Source organism: Hemicordylus capensis, chromosome 3, assembly GCF_027244095.1.
Source record: "Hemicordylus capensis ecotype Gifberg chromosome 3, rHemCap1.1.pri, whole genome shotgun sequence".
Classification (NCBI taxonomy): domain Eukaryota; kingdom Metazoa; phylum Chordata; class Lepidosauria; order Squamata; family Cordylidae; genus Hemicordylus; species Hemicordylus capensis.
The window spans coordinates 41,805,251-41,829,311 of NC_069659.1; the positions used below are offsets into that span (position 1 = coordinate 41,805,251).

The 24,061-nt window shown below is 41.8% G+C and overlaps 1 protein-coding gene across 8 annotated transcripts in view; it reads right to left on the reverse strand.

Annotated features, from left to right (window-relative positions):
• Positions 1-2,467: 2,467 nt before the first annotated feature.
• Positions 2,468-24,061, reverse strand: part of STARD13 (StAR related lipid transfer domain containing 13) — a 387,713-nt gene continuing 366,119 nt past the window's right edge. For all 8 annotated transcript variants that reach the window (XM_053307369.1, XM_053307370.1, XM_053307371.1 and 5 more), the window contains 7 exons: positions 22,064-22,262; positions 18,704-18,911; positions 15,328-15,442; positions 13,314-13,535; positions 12,723-12,940; positions 7,125-7,301; positions 2,468-6,332 (listed from right to left, as the gene is read on the reverse strand). In XM_053307369.1, coding sequence (XP_053163344.1) covers positions 6,215-6,332; positions 7,125-7,301; positions 12,723-12,940; positions 13,314-13,535; positions 15,328-15,442; positions 18,704-18,911; positions 22,064-22,262 — 1,257 coding nt within the window. In that variant the 3' untranslated portion in view covers positions 2,468-6,214. The remainder of the gene's footprint in view (positions 6,333-7,124; positions 7,302-12,722; positions 12,941-13,313; positions 13,536-15,327; positions 15,443-18,703; positions 18,912-22,063; positions 22,263-24,061) is intronic.

Here is a 24,061-nt window from a genome sequence, read left to right on the forward strand (position 1 = left end):
GCTGAGTCTTTATGAATGTTTCTGGAGAGTTCTCAGAAGACGTTTAAGCTTTATCTAAGAATTCTTTAAACCTCAGAAAGACCCAGCCTGGAGGACCTCCTCCACCATTACCAATTCTTTCATCTCCCAGTTTCCCTTTCCCCTTCTTTTGCCTAAACTTACAAGTTGTGGGGTGGGGAGAGTGAGGAATGGAGGGAGAAGGGAAAATAGCAACCAAGAGGGCGTATGAACTCTTTCCCTAAATATTCAGCTCTCTGCAATGGAGGTTTCTCATTGAGCATGAACATGCTCAAACCCTCCATTAGCTGCGGGAAGTCTGGGAATTACAGGTTTTAAGAGTTCCTCCTGACTAATGTGCAAGAAAAGCTACACTTTCCAGAGTTCATTGTCAGCAGGAATGTTTTAGAGGCAGACTTCAGCTTTAAGGTCAGCTGCTGTTTCCTGTCCTCCTTTCCCTCTTGCAACTTGTGCAGTTTGTGAAACACTTGGAAAAGCTGAAGGAGGGAAGATGAGTGAGCTGGTGCCAAATCGTTAGGAGCCGAGGTAAAATTCATAGGTGGAGTAGACTCAGCTCAGAAGGGCTTGGATATTCACAGACTAGGGGGTTAATTTTCAACTTCCCACCCAAATTCTTTTCTAACTGTAGTTATGTTACCACCAGTAGAAAGGAATGTCTGACGTTTGCTATTATATTGGTATTGTTTACCAAATGACTTTGGTATATGGTGCACTGCCATTGATATAGGAAAATATAACAATTGTTTGGAAAGGACACTAAAATTGATACCAGTTTATGAAACTGTTTCTTGGTTATAATGTATGATGTCATTCATACCATCAAAAATGGTGTTCTACCCAGGTTTGGGAGCTGTGTGAGCTCCCAATTTTCGGAAGCACACAAGCAACAGTTGATGTGGCTATGACTGTAGGAGAGATAGAGAAAGAAGCCTACATCACATTCTGCTGGTCTTTCTAGTTGCCAGACTTCTTACAGGTGTTGCATGTAATCGAGGGTCAATTCATGAAACCAAAAAACTGGGCCTGTTCTCAGCCAGATTGAATGCAAGTATGATTTTCTACGAATCCAGATTGCTGAAGAGTCTTTGAGAGATGTGATATAGGACCATGGTAAACTGATCAAATGACCTGTTCACTAGGCATACATTCAATATGGAAAGAGCCACCTAAGATGGCCTTGCTTCGTGGTAAAGGCAGGGCTTAGTTTGTGCCTGGACTAAGCCGTGGCATCTATTGTTAGGACTAGGATCAAGCCTAGAACATATGCAGTAGGAATGGATGGAAGTGGCTCATGTACTGCACAGTGAGCCACCTAAGCAACAGGTATGCTTGCTGCTTCCGTGGTGCTTTAAACCCCGTTGGTGTGGTTTGTAAAGGCAGAGAGGCTCCATGCCTACTGAGGTGTGTGTCCTTACACTCCTGCTGCTAGTCCCCTTGGGAATATTAGGGTAGCAGTGAGAATACAAGGATGCACACCTTAGTAGGCATGGAGCCTCCCTGCAAGCCATGCTGGTGGGGTTTTAAGTGCCACAGAAGAAGCAGTAAGCATGTCTGTTGCATAGGCAGCTTGCTGTGTGGGTGAGCCAGTCATCCTGAACAGATCAAAATGCATTTCCTTCCCCGCTAAGAAACAGAGAGACTCTCTGTATCTTGAGGATTAAGGAAGAGGACTTCTAGATCAGAGGGTGATACAGTATTTGCAGACAGACTTGAGAGCCTCAGGATAAGTTTTTCTTGACATGGGCATGGGTACTCCTAGAGCTTTCTAGAAGGTCCTGCCTGTGATCTGTGTGGGCACAGTCCCATATGTAACGCAAAGAGCAAATATAATTATGCATATCCTAATCACTTGTAGACGTCCATGCAAAGCTTTTGCACAGTGACCTAAAACCCTGTATTTTCCCGTGCAGTAATGCCTTTGACGGGATAGGTGCTGTGCTTGTAACAGCTAGCTGTGTGGCAAGCAAAAATTCAGTAGGTGCAGCTTTTCTCATTACTACATCTCCAGTCTGGAAAAAGCTTCATGTGTTGAATTTCTACTTGTCACACTACTTGTTAAAAGGCACAGAAATCCCACCAGAAAAAAGCAGACAATCCTGTTCTTGTATGGACATATTCTGGTTTACTTGCTGCACAGAGAACTGTAGATCGAAGAGAGAGGTGTGTGTGATGCTGTGATGCACTCTAAAGCAGCGCATCATCACGATGATACTCCCATTGGGAATGATGGGAGTAAAATCAGAACTGCAATGATGCAGTGCTTAGTAGGCACAGAGAAGCCCTGACTCCGTATGAAGCACAGGTGTGCTTTAGAGTGCATTGTGCCTCTCTTAGATCCGCGGTTCTCTTATAGTATGCAAGCCACTGCATTCTACTGAATATGGCATATCTTGAATGAGTTAAAGGAATGAACTAAAACACTGAATAAACAAATGTACAACAATAAATAGAAAGTCAGAGTGACTGAATTTAATCTGTATGGAAACCAATGTACATTTCAAACTAAATTAGGAATAAAGTTGCATTTTTGTTCTATGCTAACTCTTTATTAATTATTATTATTATTATTATTATTATTATTATTTTTTAAACCCTGTCTCCATAAATTACTTCAAAAATCATTTCTGGTTTTAAAGCATTCTTCCCTTTAGGAAAGTAAGTAATCCCTGAATATGTATAGTAGAATAGATCTTAATGCTGTTGGCCTTTAGACCAGTAGCTGATTCTGTTCTCATTAATGAGAAACAAAATATCTTGAAGAAAGCTGCTGTCTTAACACAGTTACGTGGAAGTTCAATCTTACTGAAACAATTTCCAGGTCAAGGGTTGAAAGCTAGGGATGTTCATGAAACACGATTCAGATGCCGAAACGCAATTCAGAAACTGAATTGCACTTTATTCCTTTGACACAGAGGGGTTACATATACCCTTTAACATGGAGGAGAGCAGGTCCAAACCTGCTCCTTCTCAGCCGCTTTCCGCCACTTCCTTAATCACTCCCCTGGTATCTATCACTGCGTGCGTGACGCTGCACAGGGGCAGCTGGGGGAGACAGCTGCCGGCACACGATGATAGCTGGTGGCGCAGCGCTGTGATTAAGGAAGTGGCTGTGAGCAGCAGGTACGGACCTGCTCTCCTCTGTAATAAAGGGGATGTGTAATCCCTCCATGTTAAAGGGATGTGCTGTGATTTGGCATCTGCATTGCATATCATGCACCTCTTTATCAAAGGCCAAGACAGAGCAGAATATGAAAATCCTGAACATTATACTATCTCTTCCCAGTGATTACTTTTTATTACACCTTTCTCCATTTAAAAAGCACATTATCAAAAGCTTATTTGTAAAAGTTAAGTTTAAATAGCTTATTAAGACATTTAGACCCTACTGAATGGACATTCTTTGGATAGACACATGGTACAAAGGAGATATTAGTTTGTGTTTATATTGGCAGGGTCTGAAAAGAAACACTTTAGGACTGTAGCAACCATTATAAAGCTGTTATTATTCCTAAGATGCTTAATATTGCTAAGGACAAAGTTTGACTTGCAACTGCTGTATAATGTTTTCTTTAGTCCAGTAGTCCTATTTGTGCCTACGTATAGGCATGCAATGCTAGTATAACAACCTGTTTAGTGGCATTCTGTTGGCATAACTGATGGTACAACCCATACTAAAGTCCCAATCCAGAGGAAGCTAGTTGCTCTTAAGTCCCACTAAAACAGGGCTGCACAACTTCAGTCCTCCAGCAGTTGTTGGACTGCTCCTCCCATCATCCCAGTCAAAATGGCCAATAGTTAGGGATGATGGGAGTTGTAACCTGACATCTACAGGAGAGCCAAAGTTGTGCAATAAAATAAATGGGACAAGTTAGTTATGATAAAGGATGGGCAAACTCCTACCCCTGTACTTGACTTGTAATTTGGCTCCACTAATATTTATTTTCTTTAAAAGTTGGAAAACAGTTTGTTTATTTCCAGGTCCATTGTCTTCCTAATGACAGCACTGGGAGTGCAACAGGTTTGGAAACCTTCCCCCTTCCACTCCCCTCCCCAACCTTCTTACTAGTTGTTACTGCAGTCAGGGCAAGTCTTTCCCTTCTGCCCTGGTTAAAGACCTCCAAACAAACCTGGGAAACCTTTCCCAGGTTTCCTAACACCTGGGATACTGCAGGCGGTGAGTGGGTGGAAGAGACCTCCTCCCTGCCTCCACTGCAGCCAGGTGAGGAGATTTGGGAGGTGGGGCACGCTTCCAACCCTGTGTCAGTGGGAGAGGAAGGGAGTTCTCCATCTTTGGCTTACATTCTAAGCCAGAGAAACTATTAGGGCATAATATTTACCTCAGGTTGGAGGTGAGCATTATAATGAGGGTTGTATTCTGAACCAGGGAATCGTGAACCTAGATGTCCTTGCTGGTTGTGATTAACTCATCCCATTAATTTCAGTGGCCTATATCCAGACAAGCATTGCGCTAATGAAATGCTGTTGCTGTAAAGATGCTAAATGTAAGGCTGTGAGGAAAAGAAGAATAGATGTTCCCTGTGCTAGCAGATGATGGTGAGAAGTTGCATAATGCCCTGTACAACAGGCTGGCTTGTACGTATCCCACAGTTGTGCAATGTTGGGAAGTGCCGCAACTTTCTACAGCCCCGAAAAATGCTTAAGTGTGCACAACTTCCCGTTACACTAGTGCAACACTAGTCTAGATGTCAGCCAGTGAGAACTAAAGACAATTTCCTCTCAGGACCTACATTTTTATGTGCTAGAACAGCAAACCTAAGGACTGAGATCTCAGACCACAAGTCTTAAACTATTTAATGCTTGCTGTAGAGTAGTCCTATGGATGTCCAGGTCAGTTCCCTTGAGATACTGGTTTGAAGATCCATCTTTATCTTACAGTCCTAAGCAGTGGTTATTGTTTTGGGTAAGCAATATCTGTGTGGTGCTTTGTTTTGTTATGGAACATAGGGCTCAGCGATTGGTTTGCCCCATTCTAATCACTTGTTTGTTAGAATGGCAAGTTTTAGGGTTAAGTCTAAAAAATATTCTGAATATTGCAAACAGCAAGCTTCCAGTTGATCATTTAACTTCTCTGTTCATTTACTTAAGACAACAGGCATGTTTTGTGGGCTGCCACAGTGGCTGTTAACGCTATACAGTCCATTGTAAATGATGATTTGCCAATTGTAATGCCCCTTAACACCACTTTATCTGGCTGTACTAGTATTCTGTTGTTCATTACTTTTAACTGTACAGTTCTCTATCCTCTCAACCCTTCCTTCTCTATACCCATTTCCATGCACCTCCTTACAATTACCTGATTCAGACTAACACTTAAACCATGGTTTAGAACTCTGAGAATCAGCTTCCATGAGCCATAGGGCTGCACATTCCACTCTCCTACCCTTTGGTGTGCAAGTAAAGGAGTTTCAAAGCTTCTACTTTCACTTTAGAACAAACTGCATTTCCATCTTATCCACAAACTTGGGGAACTATGGATTGCTCTAACTGTAGTTAGTTAACAAACCAGGATATCAAGCCACATTCGCAAGAGAGGGTGGGGGAAACTGTATAAGCTCACAGCTTATGGAAGCTGGTTCTCATAGCAGCAAACCATGGCTTGGTGTTACATCTGAACTGGACCAATCTGTGCAAATATGGTAAATAGCTCAAGGACTCTACTTGTTGCTAATCACACAAATTATATCATAATTTTTACAACAGCAGCAAATGCTGTTTATAGCAGCTTGGAGATACTGAGACCAAACAGAGGGAAAATAGTTCTGAACAGATGCAGGGAATTTCTTCTAGAAAGCACTAGCTTATATACAAAATGTATTATATATACAAACACACACACACACACACGGAGAGGTGATACTATACATAGCAAAGTATATACAAAATTTACACTTTCTATTTACACTTTAAAATAAGCTTCTCAGAAGCTTTTAAATATTAGAATTATGCAATATACAACCAATGGCTATAGTCTACTGTTAAAGCCTGATGGAAATCTTGGAAAAGTTTCTCAGTGAAGAAACTCAGTAGATGAGGGATGTAAGGGTAAGTGGATGACATTTCCAGATAATGGTAGAACCTTCCAAGTAATCCTTCCTTGGTTATTGCACGAAAGTAGGTTCAAATCAAATTGTTCTAGTATATATGCAGAACTCCACACATACAGGGCCTCCGTCACTCAGATTTTTGTTTCTGGTCCCTCAGCAATCAAGGGTTGAAAGGAATTTCTGATACTGGCAGCTTCAATTGCACACCGATGTCCGAAGCCTTTATTGTACCATTCTAACGAATGACCTCTGAAGGGAAGTAAAGGAGAAATGTTATGGTGAAAAGGTTTCCACCCTCCATTCAAGTGGTATGTCAGAGAAATGCTAACAAACAGAAATGGAAATCTCATGCATTCTTCTATCAACATTACAGATTTTGCCAGCAAAGAACCTTGCAATCAATCGGAGGAGATGCATAGAATTTATCACTTCTGGAGTAAGAATAGTGTTGTGGACTCTTGAGACTTGTAAATGGAGTCATACATTTTCTATACTTTATATGCTATAAAACAGTAGTCATGTATCTTTTACTTGAATCAGAAAATTGTGATAGGTTGCTTTAAATCTAGAAAACTGAAGTAACATTTTCCAACCACACTTTCTCATGGGAAAATGTTATGTGCCAATTGACTATCCATACAACTGGCACATGATGTGGATGATCTCCTGAACTACAACCATTCAGAAATTGAGTTGCAATTGACAATAATTTGGGAGGTATGCACAACTATAAGACTAATCAAGAAGAATCCAGCTATTAAAAGTTATGCTGGAGCAGGGTCTAACTTATTGCTGCACTCCTGAACTCTTGAGAGTAAGTTCCATTGACCTCAATGGGATTTTCTATTTAGTAAGCATGCAGAGTACAACTGAACTGCACATCTTTTTAAAATCTGTTCTTACATTAATCAAAAGGTCAGAATGTCTTTTTTTCTAATGAAAATAATTGACTCCCCTAATTGAACTTGATGAACAATGATCAGAAATGCCATTTCATGCAGGAATGCAGCAGACCAGCATTTTGGCACCTATGGCACTTACTTGAGGTCAACCCTGCAGATATGTGTCAGGCGAGATTTTCCAGAGCCACAAGGCTCTATTAAATACTGGGAGTCCATAACAACTGCTCGCACGCCTCCCATCAGAGGGGCTTCTTCATGTTCCACAGAGACTGTCACTAACATGCACATCCCTTTAGGCAAGTCTGTCTTCCATGTCCTGTTAAAATGGGTTTTAAAAAGGAAATTTTGCTTAGGGGAAAAGAACTGCATGGAACAGAATGTACAGTATATAACCTTAACAAAGAGTCTTGTGGCATCTTAAGGACTAGCATATTTATTGTACATAAGTGTTTGTGGACTAGAACCCTCTCATCAGTAGTAGTTATCCTCAGCTGAGAGTTAAATAGCTATACTTATTTACAGTGTGGGGTCAACTGGCTACGATACGCCAGGTACACTCTTGTGACAATTCTATGTAAAGCTTAAATGTATAAGAAGAGCCCTGAGGGATCAGACGAAAAGCCTATCTCCTCCAGCATCCTGTTTCCCGCAGAGCCTAAGCAAATGCCTTGGGAAATTCCACAAGCAGGGAACATTCCTCATCCATTGTTGATCTCCTAAAACTGCAGGGGCACACTACATCTGAGCCAGGAGAGAACATGTAGCCATCGTTACTAGTAGCGATTGATATACTTGTCCTCCATGAATGTGACTAATCTTTTAAAGTAATTAATCTAGTGGCCATCATCACAGCTTGTGGCAGTGAATTCCATAGATTAATTATGCACAATGTGAAGAAGTACTTCTTTTTGTCCTTCCTAATCTCCTGCCAGTCAGTTTCATCGATGACTCCCTGGTTCTAGGGTTGCAAGAGAAGGAGAAAAACCTCTTTCTATCCATTTTCTTTACATGTATAATCTTATAAGGCTCAATCATGTCCCCATCTTTTTTCTAAATTAGAAAGTTCCAAATGCTGTCGCCTTTCCTGTTAGGAAGGTACTCTAGCCCCTAAATCAACTTGATTGTCCTCTTCTGCACTTTTTCCAGCCCCACAATGGCTGACATCCTGCGCAACATTACATGTGCCTTGTAATGTAACATTCACACGGTTGTGCAAGTGCACTTTTGCACAAAGGAAATTGTGCAATAAGACAGCCATTGGAAACAATGGCCATACTACTGTGCAACTCTGAAATTTTGTGTTTGCATAAGAGCGCACTTGTGCAATGGTGTGAAAGTTACTGTGTAATGTTATACGTGCCTCGCTATGTATGTCAGCTAACATCCTTTTCGAGATGTCATAAACTATACAGGGGGACCTCATTATGCACGGGGGAATCTGTTCCTGCAGATTACCATGGGTAACAAAACTGTGGATAGTGAATACGAGTATTTATACACCGCTTTTCACAGTTGGTCTCTCCCTGCTAAATAAAGAGAATCACCACTTCTAAAAAGTGCCTCTTTGCTCGGTTAGCAGGGGTTAGTGAAGCAGTGAAGTCAATGGGGTCGGTGGGGGAGGGGGTTAGGTTCCGGACTTCAAAAACAGTCACTAAAATGCAACAAAACCCCACGAAAACAGGCCAAATAAAGTGCCCGACTGTGCTCTATGGGCTTTCCTGAGTCGTGATGCCCCCAGCCCCCAAATCCCTGAAATTTCATGAATATGACATTTTTTAAAAAAGTAAATGAGCCACAAAATGGCTCCTGCACTCAAAATAGCCAGAAATGACCTCATTCCAAATATGGCTGTACCACAGATTTGTATAAGGGCATTGGAATATTAGCAGTTTTATTTTTGATCCATTTCCCAATGAACCCTAGCATGGCATTTGTCTTTTCCACAGCGGCTGCAGTCAACATTTTCAATGAGCTTTCCACTATGACCCCAAGATCTCTTCTCTGGTTTGTCACTGACCGCTCAGACCACATAGGAGTATACAGGATATACACAATGTACCATGCAGTGGTCTGCTGGAGTTTTCTGCATTGCAGGTGCTGTTGTGTCTTCCAAATGCAAGTTGCGCCAGGATGCATGTCATGCCAACACTGACACTGCATGACTTGTGCAGTTGCAAATCCACTGGAAATAATGGTTGTGTGATTGTGAACGTCCCTTGTGCAATTTAAGCACTTGTGCAATATGCACACGCGTGCAACTTGCATTTGGAAGATGCAGCAGCACCCGTGGTATGCAAAACACTTGTAAAAATGCTGTGCGATGTGTGCGCCAGTGACAATTCACAATTGTAGTAATTGGCAATAATACAATGTCCCTGGCTTTGCTATGTTAATTAACACATAGTGGAGAGGAAGCTACTGCCAATCAAATCTATTGGATATAATCAATATTTTTAAATGTTGCTGTAAACTGCCCAGAGATGGAGGTTTGGGGTGGTGTATGCATGCATGTATGTATGTATAAACAAACAAACATACATAAACTAAATAAGGTGGCTGTCAGGAGGCCAGCAGCGAAACATCCTGAAAGACAGAAATGTTCTTTTATCTGCTGCTGGTGCAGTAGGAACAGAGGAAGTTGCCATATACTGAGTCAGACCATTGGTCTATCTAGCTAACTATTGTCTTCACAGACTGGCAGCGGCTTCTCCAAGGTTGCAGGCAGGGGTCTCTCTCAGCCCGATCACGGAGAGGCCAGGGAGCGAACTTGAAACCTTTTGCTCTTCCCAGAGTGGCTCCATCCCTTGAGGGGAATATCTTACAGTGCAAACACTTCTAGTCTCCCATTCATATGCAACCAGAGCAGACCCTGCTTAGCTAAGGGGAGAAGTCATGCTTGCTACCACAAAACCAGCTCTCCTTTCCTTACAAACCCATTAAGTTGGACTCAGCCATTGGTTTGGCATGGGTGAGAACAACTGCAGAAAAAGAATGTTAAAATCAGGAAATGCAGCAGGGACCAGGACTTTTCTTCGAAGCACAAGAACATGTTTAGAGTGAAACTAAAGGCTAGTTTGAGGGGAAAATGAAGAGCAATTTCCCCTGTTTTATCTCCAGAGCCAATCCTCAGTCAGGGAGAGTGGGGAATTAGGCTGACATAAATAGCAGATAATAAAATGATTTAAATAAAGCCATGAAGACAAACATCATATGAAGAATTTATCTAGTTAAAACAAGTATCAATTTTAAATTTGGATGGTATTGAGAATCAACCCTGATCCTAGAGGTATTTATTAGAATCATGGATTTTTCAGGGTTTTATTATTAAAAGTGGATCTAAAGTCAGCCAGTCTGGCTGACTCAGTTCTGATGGATCAAGTCCAACTTGGGTGTTAGAAAGCTCCTTTTAAAAAAGATGATCAGGAGTGGGAGGTAGAGCCTTCCAGAACAGGGAAAACAAAGATGGCTCTCAATGTAATTCTAGCAATTTCTCCATTTTGTAGCCAACTTGTTTCTTTTCAGCAGGTTAAGATTGCTTCACCCACAATCACTATGGTATAAGGAGGAAATCAACTCCTTTTGGGGCCAGTAGTGTTTCAATTGGCTTGTAAGTCAGTTGATAAGAAGAATAAATGCACAAAATTTAAATGGGCTTAAATGAATAGGGCAGGACGAGACATTATGAAAGACACAGGCCATTCTCCAAAAATAACACGTCACATGTTCCTAGTCCCTTCTGTCACACTTATCCTATTACTTATTTTGTTTTATGCTATTTATAAAATGCATACCTAAGCCCTTCAGTTTTTTATTTTATTTTTTAAAACCCACCTTTTTATGGTGGGTCATATTAAATAGTCAAACCATGCTGAGCATACAAGAGAACAGTAGAGATCAAATCAAGTACATGAGTATCTGGGGAGCAATCAAAAATCATATTCAGTTGATGTTAAAATAAAGGAAAATTGTGTTAAACGACTTAACCTAGTGCCAAAAAGACATAAGGAGTTGGTGCCCAGTTAGCCTCCTTGGGGACTATTCCAGAAATAGGACACCTTAGCTGAAAAAGTCTTCTCATCACTTACTACCCACTTAACTAAAGAAGTTGGGGCACTCAGAGAAGGGCTTCCAATTAAGAACTTAATGCACAGGCAGGTACTTGTGGGAAAATATGGCCCTTAACGTAGTTTTAAAAAAGCTTTAAAGATAAGTTACTGGCGCTCTGAAATCTACTCGGAAAGAGATCATCAGCCAGTGAAGCTGTATCAAAACTAGCAGAACGCATTCCCTTGGGCCAGTCCCAGTTTCAGTAAACCTAGCAGTCACATTCTGGACCAATGGAAATTTCCAAGAAGCCTGCAAAGGCAGCCTCAAGATCATTATCCACTGCAAGAATAAAGTATGGAAGTTATCAGAGCATAGATAACTGTGGCCAGACGATCGCTTTTCAGGAGAGATTGCAGCTGGCACATCGGCCTGAGCTGGTAGAAGATAATTCATGTGACGGTAGCCACTTGGGCCTCCAGTAACAAGGCTAGATGGATCAGCACTCCCAGGCTGCAAGCAAGCATTCTATCTTTGTATGTTTGGTTTTAACGTGTTTAAGCAAAATTTCATTTTTCAGGCATTTTCATGGAGCGAATTAACATCTTGTCTGTGTCTTTGAAGCTCTCTAGGCACCTTAAGTATGTGGAAGGATGGCTGCATAGCTAAATAGCCATGTGTAGTCATGTGGCCTGTTAAAAGGATTTCAGACAGTGAAAAGTTGATCTTAAGAGAGGAACTGCCTAGCATGAAGCTGCTTGCGACTGGGACTAATCTATTTCCCCACTCCACTAAACTATGCCTGCAATTAAGAAAAACAGAGAACAGACTTGTTTTCCTGGTGAGAGGATTCCTTCTACCCACACTTTACATTTGGCTCGGGGCCTTAATAAAGAGGACGTTGTTGCAGTTTCTCCAGAGAAATACACAGCCTAACTCTTGCATATCATTTCTTGGGGATGTCCACTTTAGTCATAGTTATGGCAGTCTTAGAGACAGTCACACAAAATAGAACAATTCATTGATTGATCCTGATATATGAGAAAGAATAATGGGATCATCATGGTTCCAGAGGGCCCTGTGTGGGCGCTAAGATAGGACAGGTTATATGTACCCAGTACTTAGGAACAAACAGCTTCCTTACAAATGTGTAAAATATGAACAAGTTTGGGCACATTTCATTTTATGTTATATCCAGACAATATTTAAATGCACATCTCCCACTAATAATTCATTTTGAAGCATTGTATCACTTTAAAAGTGCAGCAAAATTCCTTTGCCTACAATTTATCCATTACAACATCTTCCCAAAATAAACAAATGTATCTTTAAAACAATTGGTTCTTGGAGTCTAAGTAAAAAGAAAGAACAACCATTCTCCAGAGAGGGGGCAAAACCAGAACAAAATTAGATCAGATGCATCTGTGATGTTCTGACATTAACAGCTGGGCAACAACAGCTTGTCAGGCACCTGCTCTGAGAAAGTGACCAATACTGATAGTTTTATGCAAGCATTTCATAAATACTGCTCAGATTAAAAGCTGCATATTTTTAAAATCACTTGGAAGCAAATTAATTGACGAATGAACATAGATGACACACTATACATGAAGCATAATTGCATATACTTCAATATGGCTAAGCAAGAACAGCTGATTTATTCTTAATGGCTTCTACTACTACATGAATTTACCTCAGAACTAAAAAGTCTCTGGCAGGATGGGGAGCCATACTATTCAAAACATATTGGTAGATCTCAGTTTGCTTATCCAAGGTTTCAATAACTTTCCATTGCAAGAAATCCTCATCCCACAGGTGGCGTTCTCTTAGCACTCGGTTCAATACAACCGATGGAGGGGCCTCAACTTCAGCTGATGCCTTCCACAGCCTTAATGGATTTCCATCTCCAACCTTAATTAAAGGGAAGGGGGAAATAGAAAGGAATGCAGTGTTAGATGTATAGAATGACATGGGGGTAGAATCTACAGAGGTCTGTCCATGTTTCTGTGGGCACAGAGTGGGCTGTGCCAATTTCCTCTTCCATTGGTAGCATTTTTGCTATTTTGGATGCCACTCTGGAAGATTCTTCCATTTTTCACAAGCACCATGTTGAGGCATTTGAATGGCTGCATGAAGAAGATGTCCTGTCACAGTTCCAGTGCTTGTGTGGCCCTTTGGACCCTGGCTAAGAAGTCTGAACGAAGATGAAGCATAAGACAAGTCCCTGCAGGATATTGCAAGTATCATGCAGAAGTGAACAGATTATTTTGCTTGTAGAAATTACCTTTTTGTAGGAGAGGTCTGTATTTTCTATGGTGGAAAAACTGACCCATCCTTTGAATTTCTCTTTAGCTTCTTTGCAGAGATTCTGCATAAGACTTTCCAGGTAAGTGTGGTAATTCCCACCTACTTCATCCATTTGCTTGCCCAACTCCTCCAGAGTTGGAAAATGCACTTCAGCCTCCACATACGAGTTTCGAGACTGGGTTACCATCTCATGTGGAATCTGTTTCAGAGAATGTGGGTGGGGAAGATTAGACAATATATTGGGAAGATGTTTTCCTATAGAATTATTTCCTAGAAATTCTGCATGGGAACACATATCAGAAAAGACAATGATAACTGCTTCTTTTGCTGTCAGTATTAGCAATGAGATTGATATATACTTAATACCATATTTACCTGAATTGAAGATGACTCTGAATTTAAGACAACCCCCTTAAAAGCAGAAGTTAAATGCAGGTTATACCTGCATTTATTCAAAAGGAACAGTACTCTGAATTTAAGACAAGCTCCCAATTTCTAATATCAAAATACCTCAAAAAAACCCTAGTTTTGGATTTAGGTAAATACAGTAAAATGAAGTATTAAATGTATTGACATTCTATTGGACCCAAGTTTAACTCTTCCAAACTGGGCAAATCATATTGATCAAATTTAAGAAAGAATTCAACCTTGTACGAAAGTATGATTTTATTCTATACCAAAGGATTTGAGTTTTGCGCCATAACATGCCTCTCAAATCTCATCTACTTCCTCCTCCCAGGTTTGACTTGAAGCTGTCATTCACTTTAATTCTCACCTAAGTTCCTCTTCTATTGGATTTCTGTGTATCTGTGTCAAATTATGATGCCAACCAAGTTAACAATAAATAATTCGATTGTTTTTTCACACAGGTTCTCACAGGGAGAAAGTTTGTGGAGTCCCTTTGGTGGGATATGGATTAGATAGAGCACCCATTTAGAAAAGATGCAGAGGAGACAGCTTTAGCTCCTTAAATTACAGAAATAGGGAGGGAGATGATCGGAAAGCTTGCTATGAGGGGGCATTATGTTTATTGGCAGTTTGGATGCATTATAATTACACTTATGTAGAAATAAGCAATAAGTTATATTGAAATAGCTACCTTTTCAATCACACACACACACTGTTGTCCTTGCCTTTTCCGTCCTTTGCCCCTCCCACCTGACTTCATTTCAGTCTTATGCACATTTAGTTGAAAGTAAGTGGCCAGTGCATATGGTCCAAAGTTTCTCCATGCAATGCATGGGGATGCAGTCATGTGGAGCACATTGGATGAGCAGGTGCACCCCTGGATACAACTGCCAGCTTCCCAATGGCAATTTCCATGAATGCATCAGTTTGAATATATTCAGATATCACAGAAATTGCCACCAAGAAACCATGTTAGGATCTAGGGATCTGCAGTCTCATATGTTATGCAGGCACAAGTGTTGTGAGCAAAAGTGAAAAAAACATTAAACAGATTGGCTGACATGCTGCGCGGTTCTAACATCTTTAGACATTGCTGCAGCAGACCAAGAAGCAGAGATGCCACTGCAGAGAACAGGAAGTGTTACCACACTTTTCCCCAATTATGACAATGCTTGTGGCACTACCCCCTGTTCTCTATGGTAGTGCTGCTGTTCCTGGGTCTGCAGTAGCAGCACTGCAGTTCTTCTGAAGATGTTAGAGCTGTCTATCATGTTGGTGACAGTTTTGGTTCAACTCTAACTTTTTTCATGAAAAAAATCTAACTCCTTTAACAGTCCTCATACAATCTAAGTCCTTGGATGAATAAAATGAGTCCATGAAATGAATAAAATTAAGAACACTGCAGAAGAGTTAGGAGAAAATGACACAGAGAAGCTTCCACTGGTACAACTCAATAAACAGTCCAATCCAAGAGCGGTTATTCCAAGGCCAAAGTGAGAAAATTGTATATGCTAAGTGCTTCAAAGTATGCTCCCTTATGAATATTACCTTCATGAATAATGCTATCTGAATCTTTCACTCACCTCAAATAGTTTATCACATTCTGTTATCATGTGTGCAAGTCCCTGAGTAGCTGCCAGGTTTTCACTGAGATCTTTCTGATCTGGTTTCCCTGTCGAGTATTTCTTCTGTATCACTCTGCAAATGAATTCAGCATCTCACGTAAGATAAAGGAACAGAATCCTTTTTAGATTAAAGTAAAAGTCGTGAGCCTTTTAACTTTTCAGTACCAAACTAGAGACAATCCTTTATGCTCAACTTTTATCACATCATAGAGCTGAGGAAAGAGCTTTTTTTTTTATTGCTGAAGAGAAATGCATGCCTTTAAATATTTTCACGGCAAAGTAATAAAAAGTAATAAAGGCTAAAAGGTATGTGCCATATATTATACATGGCCTTCATGAAGCATGAATAACGGGTAGAATTCCTCCATGAAATGACTTACATTTCCAGATATTAGCCATAACTCTATGGAGTCATGGCTAAAGGCAAAGGCTACACCATTCCTGAATAAAGTAGTATGGATCAAGGGCCGTGTGTGCAGATGGAATCAACAAACATTTCAGCTGAGTCTCTTCCCTGTTTGATGATGCATATCATGTTGTATGGATGTAGTTCCAGTTTGAAAATACCAGATTAAACAGAATTACCATAAGATGGTTTACTTATTACATTTTTCTCTCATCCTTCCTGCAAAGAACACAGCACAATTCATGTTTCTCTCCTCATGTTTTCCCTCTGTGAACATGGTTGAGTGATGGTGACCAACCAGTAAGCTTCATGGCTGAGTGGAGATTTCAACCTAGATGTCCTTAGTCTGGCTGTAATACTACTACACTGGCTCTGAGGATGACCACACAGTTCAGCATTACTGACTCAAAACTGGAGACTGTTTACCTGTGCTTCTTGTGTCTCTTTGAACAACATCAAAGTGGCCCCAAGCCTTTTAGCAAGGAGACTCATCATCAAGCTTAACTCTGCAGAAATTCACCAGCTTACAATGCTTCTGACTCCATCTCCTACTAACTTGCCCTCCCATCCATGACTGAGGCTGTTGTTAAGGGTGGGGAAAGGGCCAGGGCATAGCCTGCTTCTCTAGATCTGATCTTGCTCTTTATGCACCACTTTATGGAAAAAATGTGGAGATGATTAGAAGAGGAGCAGAAGCTGGGGTAGTAAGGAGTTGGGATGTGTATTAGGGAGTGGAGATGCTGAGTAGCTGCAAGTGTGGAAGGGCTCAGTGGGCTAGGGGCTAAACCAAAGAGATTAAAGCTGGCACGAGAAGCGCAGACTAATGGAAGGGGGACATGCTGAAGTCCTTTCCCAAAATTCCTCCCTACATGAAATATCACGGACCTTTAATCACTATAAAAATTAAGAAGCAAAATCAAAATAATTAAGAAGAGCAAGAATTAAGAAGAGCAAAAATTAAGAAGCAAGAGCAAAATCAAGAGCAAAATAATGCATCCTACCATGCATTAAGAGATGCTATCATGAGCAAAACAATGCATTCTACTATATCTATAATGCCTGGTTTTTGCTAGTAAGAACAAGGGCAAGCACATACAGGATTTCCCCCCTGCACATGAACACTTCTGTCTGTCTTTGATGGGCAGACATGCAACCAGGAATGTAATGTGTGATCCTGCAGTAACACTGATAGACCCAGAAGTGATTCCCATTAACGTGGCAGATGGAAGGAGTGCTGAACCAATTGTGACTGGCTGGAGCTGGTAGAGCTGCCAACTCTCCAGGAATGGCTTGGAGTCTGCAGGAACTGGCAGCAATCTCCATATGACTACTGAAAGCAATCTTGAAGGCTGTAATGGCTTGATAGAGCCAGCGTGGTGTAGTGCTGGACTAGGAATGGGGAGACCCGAGTTCAAATTCCCAGTCAGCCAGGATACTTGCTGGATGACTCTGGGCTGGTCACTTCTCTCTCAGCCTAACCTTGGAGGAAGAGCGGGATATTAAATAAATAAATAAATAAATATTGTAAATAATATTGGGTAAACTACTGGGAGTTGGGGGTTTGGGGGAACAGCTTCAGTCAGAGTTGGCAACTGTAGCAGATGGGAGTGTTGGCCATTGCAAATGAGCTGGGTGGGGGTGGGAATAGATACAGTGTTTGCTGCTCCTGTTCTACCCCATCCCAGCTACCTTTCTCCCTTTCACATCTTGCTCTGACCTTTTTGTTGTTGTGCTGCTGAGTCGGTGTCGACTTGGAGAGGAGAGCTGGTCTTGTGGTAGCAAGCATGACTTGTCCCCTTAGCTAAGCAGGGTCCATCCACCCTGGTTACATATGATTGGGAGACTAGAAGTGTGAGCACTATAAGATATTCCTCTCGGGATGGAGCCGCTCTGGGAAGAGCAGAATGTTTCAAGTGGTCGCTGCAGGCCACCTCCAGCCTCAAATGCAGGATGCCTCTGAGTACCAGTTGTAGGGGAGTGACAGCAGGAGAGAGGGCATGCCCTCAACTCCTGCCATAGGTTTCCAGTGGCATCTGGTGGGCCACTGTGTGAAACAGGATGCTGGACTAGATGGCCCTTGGGCCTGATCCATCAGGGCTATTCTTATGTTCTTAAGTTGCCTCCCTGGCATCTCCAAGATAGAGCTGAGAGAAATTCCTGCCTGCAACTTCGGAGAAGCCGCCGCCAGTCTGTGAAGACAATACTGAGCTAGATAGACCAATAGTCTGACTCAGTATATGGCAGCTTCCTATGTCCCTATGACTCCTGGCAACCACAGAGTCCTGTGATAGTCTTTGGTAGAATACAGGAGGGGTTTACCATTGACATTTCCTGTGCAGTATGAGATGATGCCTTTCAGCATCTTCCTCTATCGCTGTTGCACTATATAGGTGTTTCCCATAGTCTGAGAAACATACCAGTGGGGAGCTGGTAATTAGTTTGGTTGGGGACTGAACTCCCCAGTGGGGCAAATTATCAGCTCACTGGCTCAGGGTGTGGAGAGACAAGAGAGGTAGCACAGGTGGGGTATAATGGGAGCATCAAGCACCACACCTGTTGCTCAGTCCCCCACCCCCGCCCGCTCATTTGCACTGGCACCACTGGTAGCTGCATACCACCCAGTTTACTATCGTGTGTCTGTATTGCTCAGGAGTGTTGCCATATAGGAGTAAAATTCAATATGAACCAGTTCCTCATGACTCTATTCAATGTGTAGTTTTATGTTATGTATGCATTTAACCATGTTTTAAAGGCAGCAATAAAAATCAGCCAATTTGCCAAGCTGAGAACAAAATGAATGCTAAAACAAACAAAAATGTCACTTCACATTTAGCCACTAACTTCACATTTAATCAACAACCAAGTTACTTTGTGTTAAATTCCAGGCCAGATTAGGAAGGCAAAGAGGACAAGTGAGCAAATACTCACCTTGGCGAGCTTTCTTTCTTTATGATGTTGAGGTGAAAAAGAGAAGGGGCCAAACACACAGCTATATTCATGGGAGTCATTTGATTCTCTTCCACTGAAGTAACGTCATTCAGGAAACACAAGAGAGTCTGCAGAACCTCCCTGTTTTCATCTGACATCAACATGATGGCAGCCTGAACTGCCTGCAGCCGTTGTTCTTTTGGGACATCTGAAGAAAAAAACAAACAGAAGCCATTTTATAAAGTTGATTGCAAAGGCCAATAAGAATGATGTAGCACCCACACATGATGTGGAACCCAAGCTCTGGCTTTAGATAATTTCTGGAAGAAAACTGCACTTTTCAAACACAGAAATAAATGTTTTATTTCCTTGTTCACATCTTCTCAGTGTCCTGTATATTACTGCTTAGCTTGTGTGTGGTATAGATTGAAAATGACAACTTTGCTTACCACCACTGTACAGTACAAACATGAGGCCTCACTGGCTTAGTGAGTGAACATGGCCGGTGTACGCTCGGGCCTCAGAGCCCTCTTCCGGTGCATAAGGGAATGGAACAGGAACATCATTTCCAGCAATTGGCAAGCAGGTTGAGCCTTTGGATTGGCTAGGTCTGATATGAATAGCAGATGCTTGGCCTTCTGCCTGCTACCTCCTGCATGCAGAATTTCTGAGGAGGCCTGGATTCAATTCCTCACTCAGACATGATGCTCATGGCTGACCATTATTTCTCAGTCTAGCCTATCTCACAAGTTTGCTGTGAGGATAAAAGGAAAGGGGGGTTATATGCTGCCCAGATGCTCTTGGAGGAAGGCTGAGATAAATATAATGGCACAGCAGGGAAATGACTTGCCTAGCGAGCAAGAGGTTGCTGGTTCAAATCCCCGCTGGTATGTTTCCCAGAAAATGGGAAATGGGAATATGTTTCCCAGAATATGGGAAACACCTACATCTGGCAGCAGTGATATAGGAAGGTGCTGAAAGGCATCATCTCACACTGCGTGGGAGGCAATGGTAACCCCCTCCTGTATTCTACCAAAGAAAACCACAGGGCTCTCTGGTCGCCAGGAGTTGACACTGACTCGAGGGCACAACTTTACCTTTACTGTATTACATGCAACACCCCCTACTAACGGGGCAACGAGTCACTATTTAAAGTGGTGACTTTCTTATATTTAGCAGGGGAGACAATTATTCTTATTCATAGTGCCTGTCCAGTGGCTGTGGTTAGAGTCTCCTTTGTGTTTTCTTTTTAGGTTGCGAGCCCTTTGGGGACAGGGAAGCCTTTTCTCATTCTCATTGCTATGTAAACCGCTTTGGGAGCTTTTTGGGGGGTTGAAAAGTGGTATATAAATGATGGCTGACATTCCATGCAGTGGCACGCTAGGGTTAGGCAGCTGCCAGGGCTACTACGCAACACGAAAACAGCCCCAATGGTGTTGGGCAACAGGGAAGTTGCACAGTGACTTAAAACAGTGTCCACACAGTTTGACAGTGCTACTTCCACTGGAAGCAATGCATACAAATCACAATCAAACCTAACAAAAACACAGTCAGAAGAGTGGCAGATACCCTAACAAAAATAAGAACAGTGGCAGGGGTGTAGCTATAATTGAGCAAAAGGGTTCAAAGAACACAGGGCCCCAGCTTCTGAGGGCCCCTCAGCTCTACCCCTCCCTATTTTCTTCATTATCTCCCTCACTCTAGGGGGGCCACCAGAGAGAGGGATGAACATGGGACCCCTCTCCCCTAGCTACGCCCCTGGTGAAATGGAAGAAGTACTGGTGCTTCTGAAAAGTTCAACTAACCCAGCTGCACTGCTGACTCAGTGGTGAAGGCAAATTTCGATTACCTCCCCTTCCCCAGGAAGGTCTGTATTACACAAAAATATGTCCCTGAGGGTTGTACAGCCCCCAGAGATTTATTTTCGGATGACACAGATGGCTTCCGGGAGAAGGGGAAGTTGTAGAAATTTCCTTTTGCCCCACCTCCACACACTAGTACCAGTGCAGGATTATCTGGAACTCTCCAGAAGCACGGTTTCTACACTGATGCTGCTCTTGTTGTACTGGTGCTTTGTTAGTCAGGATGCCGACCAGTAGAAGTAGAGTAAGCAGCAGGCATCCAAAATGAAGCTGCCAGACCAGCCCCTAAAGGGCCGGCAGAATAAGAAGGTTTTTATATGTCTTTTGCTTTCTGCAGAGTTCATTTGGACAGTTTTATTATTACAGTTAAATCTTTAGGAACTGGTGATGATGTGCAGTGAACGGGGATCCGAGCACAATGCCATAATTTTAGCTACTCGTATCTAGGTTGCTCCCCTGCCCTACCTCCTGTTGGTGAAATGCTTGTCCTCCTGGATAGAGTCAAAGAAAAGAAAAAGAATGCATAAATGGAAATCCTTACATATGATGCTTGATGGAACATTCACTCAAGTTGTATTGAAAGTTCCCCTGTGTAAATCAGGTACTACACTAGTGAAACAGGAGAAACAGCTTTATGATATATTTTACAGCAAGCCTTTAACTTGTCTACATTTCAATGTTCAGTCAAGCATTGTATTTGAAAGCTTTTCGAGGAAAAGAGAGTGAAATGACTATATTATAGCTCGAGTTCCTAGGCTGAGGGGCAACTTTAAGTGCTTTAGACAGAGTAAGGTGAAGACAACAGGCTTGTGGGTTCTATTTTTAACCAGAGCTTTCAGGTCCATCAGCCTGAGTCAGTCAGATAATGGTAACTCAGGAAGTTGGAACCATTTGAAAAACGGAGGTTCATGAGTGAAGCAAATTCGAATTAACTGCTGCATCCCATGAGCCATACACTGAGTGACCTATTCATATAAGAACAAGCCCACATCCAAATTAGTACAGATTATTGATTCTAAATCCAATTTCTAAAAATATTCTGTGACTAGTAGATCTACACAAAGACCTGGTCACCAGCAATCAATGAGTGCTACTAATTAATACTGACAGGCAGCTAGTTCAAAGCCTTATTTTTGTTTTTGAAACAGTATGGTAGATTTTGAATTTACACTATTAATATTAAAAGTCTCCTTCAGCAAGGCTTGTTCTATATGCTTAATAATTTAAATTTTATATTTAATTATGCTTTCCACCCACAATCATTGGTGTGCACATTTTGTTCTATTAGATCAGGGCAGTTATTTGTGTGTGTGTGTGTGTTTGATAACATTCCACACCAAGAGAGAAAAGTGTTATTTTGTTGCTGTTGCAGCTGTGGACTCAGCAAGTACATCAGGCTTAATTCAGAGCCAGAATCTGTTGAGTTTAAGACCTTTTTACTAGGACCTTTCTTGATACACTATTTGCTGCTATAGAAACAATCCACAACAATACTTACATTGGTAGATGTGGAGAAAGGTTTCTCCAAGCTTGCTAGTGAGAAGCGGTTCAGGCAGGTCCCTGAAAAACTGTTTGACCATATCGGCCACATCATATGCTGACTGGTCTTCATAGTTGACATTATCAGGGGAGCTTTCATTCATGTGACGTAGGGCTTGTATGCGAGATTTTACGCCTGACTTCCGAAAAAGGCCCACCTAAAACATGTGTCATACTAAATTAACCATGTACCCATTTATTATTAACATGGGAAAGAAAAATACAACATATCTGAACCACAATTGTAACCATTAAGGAAAGATGTGCCACTTTTGGAAGGGCGGTATAGAAATCAAATAAATACATGATAAATAATTAATAAATACACCTTTTAAATGTGGTGATTTTCTTTACTTAGCAGGGGGAGAGTGACTGGCCCTATCCACCTCCAGCACAGTACTTCCAGTGACTGCTGCTGGTGTCTATCTTCTGTTTCTTTTTAGATTGAGCCCTTTGGGGACAGGGATCCATCTTATTTATTTATTATTTTTCTATGTAAACTGCTTTGAAAACTTTTGTTGAAAAGCATTATATAAATATTTGTTGTTGTTGTAGTTGTAAATAAGATCAATATATTAGTCCAATAGAGCCTGTATAGAATTAAACTAGGCCCTTGTGTATAAGTAGGTTCAAGACAGGTCTTTCAAAATTCTCAGCAAACCCCAAGTCCTGGGCGCATGTGTGGTTTGTGTGTCCTATATTATTCACATGCACCGAATGTGCTAGTTTAGTACATCACTTACGCTGGTAATTAACCAACTGCATTAGCATTATGTCTCTCTTAGCACCTGGCCTAGAGGCTTTACCCAGTGTGATCCTTACAAGGATCACAGCCACTGGATGAGGCTCTTCAGCCAGTGGCCAAGACTCTAATGCTAACGCAGTTGGTGATTAGGTAAATATGATCCCTGAAATAGAGTGGGAAAGCCTGCGAGTATTCAGTGAGTGGAAGCTGATGCATCCAAAAGCATGCATATTACCAGAGAGAAGTTAATGTTAGCCTTACAAGACAAGGTTTTATCATGATATGATCTCTGCAAATTCCTCATCACATTTGTTCCAATCTGAGAGAACAGCTATGGGACAGCTATGAGAATAATGACATGATTGGTTAATGGAGTGACTTTTTCTTGGGAGGAGCACACACCAGCCAAGACACCCAGTCCTGCCGAAAGCCCCCTAACCCAGTGGATCCTGAGAAGCCAGAGCTTGTCGCCTCACCTGAAGGTGGAGCCCTGGAATCCCCCAATAGGGCTCCTGTCCTGTCCCTATAACTTCTCCCTTCACTCTCAGCTCCCAGGAATAGAGACAAAGCCATGCCAGTGCCAAACTCCAGCACCAGATGTGAAGTGCTTGCTTAGCTAATTGGGGCATCCTTGCCCAATGGGTCTACTTGGGATAGGGGAAACTTTAGATCAAGGCTAGCTTGAGTGTCAGGAATGGGGTGCTACTCCTGGGCCCAACATAATCCCTCTATTTTAAGCCCTTGCTTGTTCAACAGCTCTTTTAACAAGCTCTCGGTTCCTGCGGCTGCCTTGCTGTCTTGACAGACACAGGTACGGAGACTGTATTGTTCCTGGATCCCAGATTCAGTGTGGGCCCTGGCTTGGTCAGGAACAGGATATATGCATGCACATTGCTTGACTACTTGATAACTCAGTCATAGATCAGAATTTTCTCCACTGAACAGCATTATGTAAACTGACAATGGGGCATAGAAAAGATCTGTGTTGAGGATAAATCTGTGCTAGCTTGTTCAAAATGCAAGTCAACACCGATGCTGTAGAGAACAAATGATAAACATGTGGTTTGGTTTGGTTTGACATATTGTTTATTTTATACCCTACTCTTGGACCTAGCAATGCCCTCAAGGTGGCTTCAAGGTGGGATCTGAAGCACAGCATTTTATATTTCAGGTACTGTGGAAGTTAGCAATAATTTCTATGTTAGTAGTATA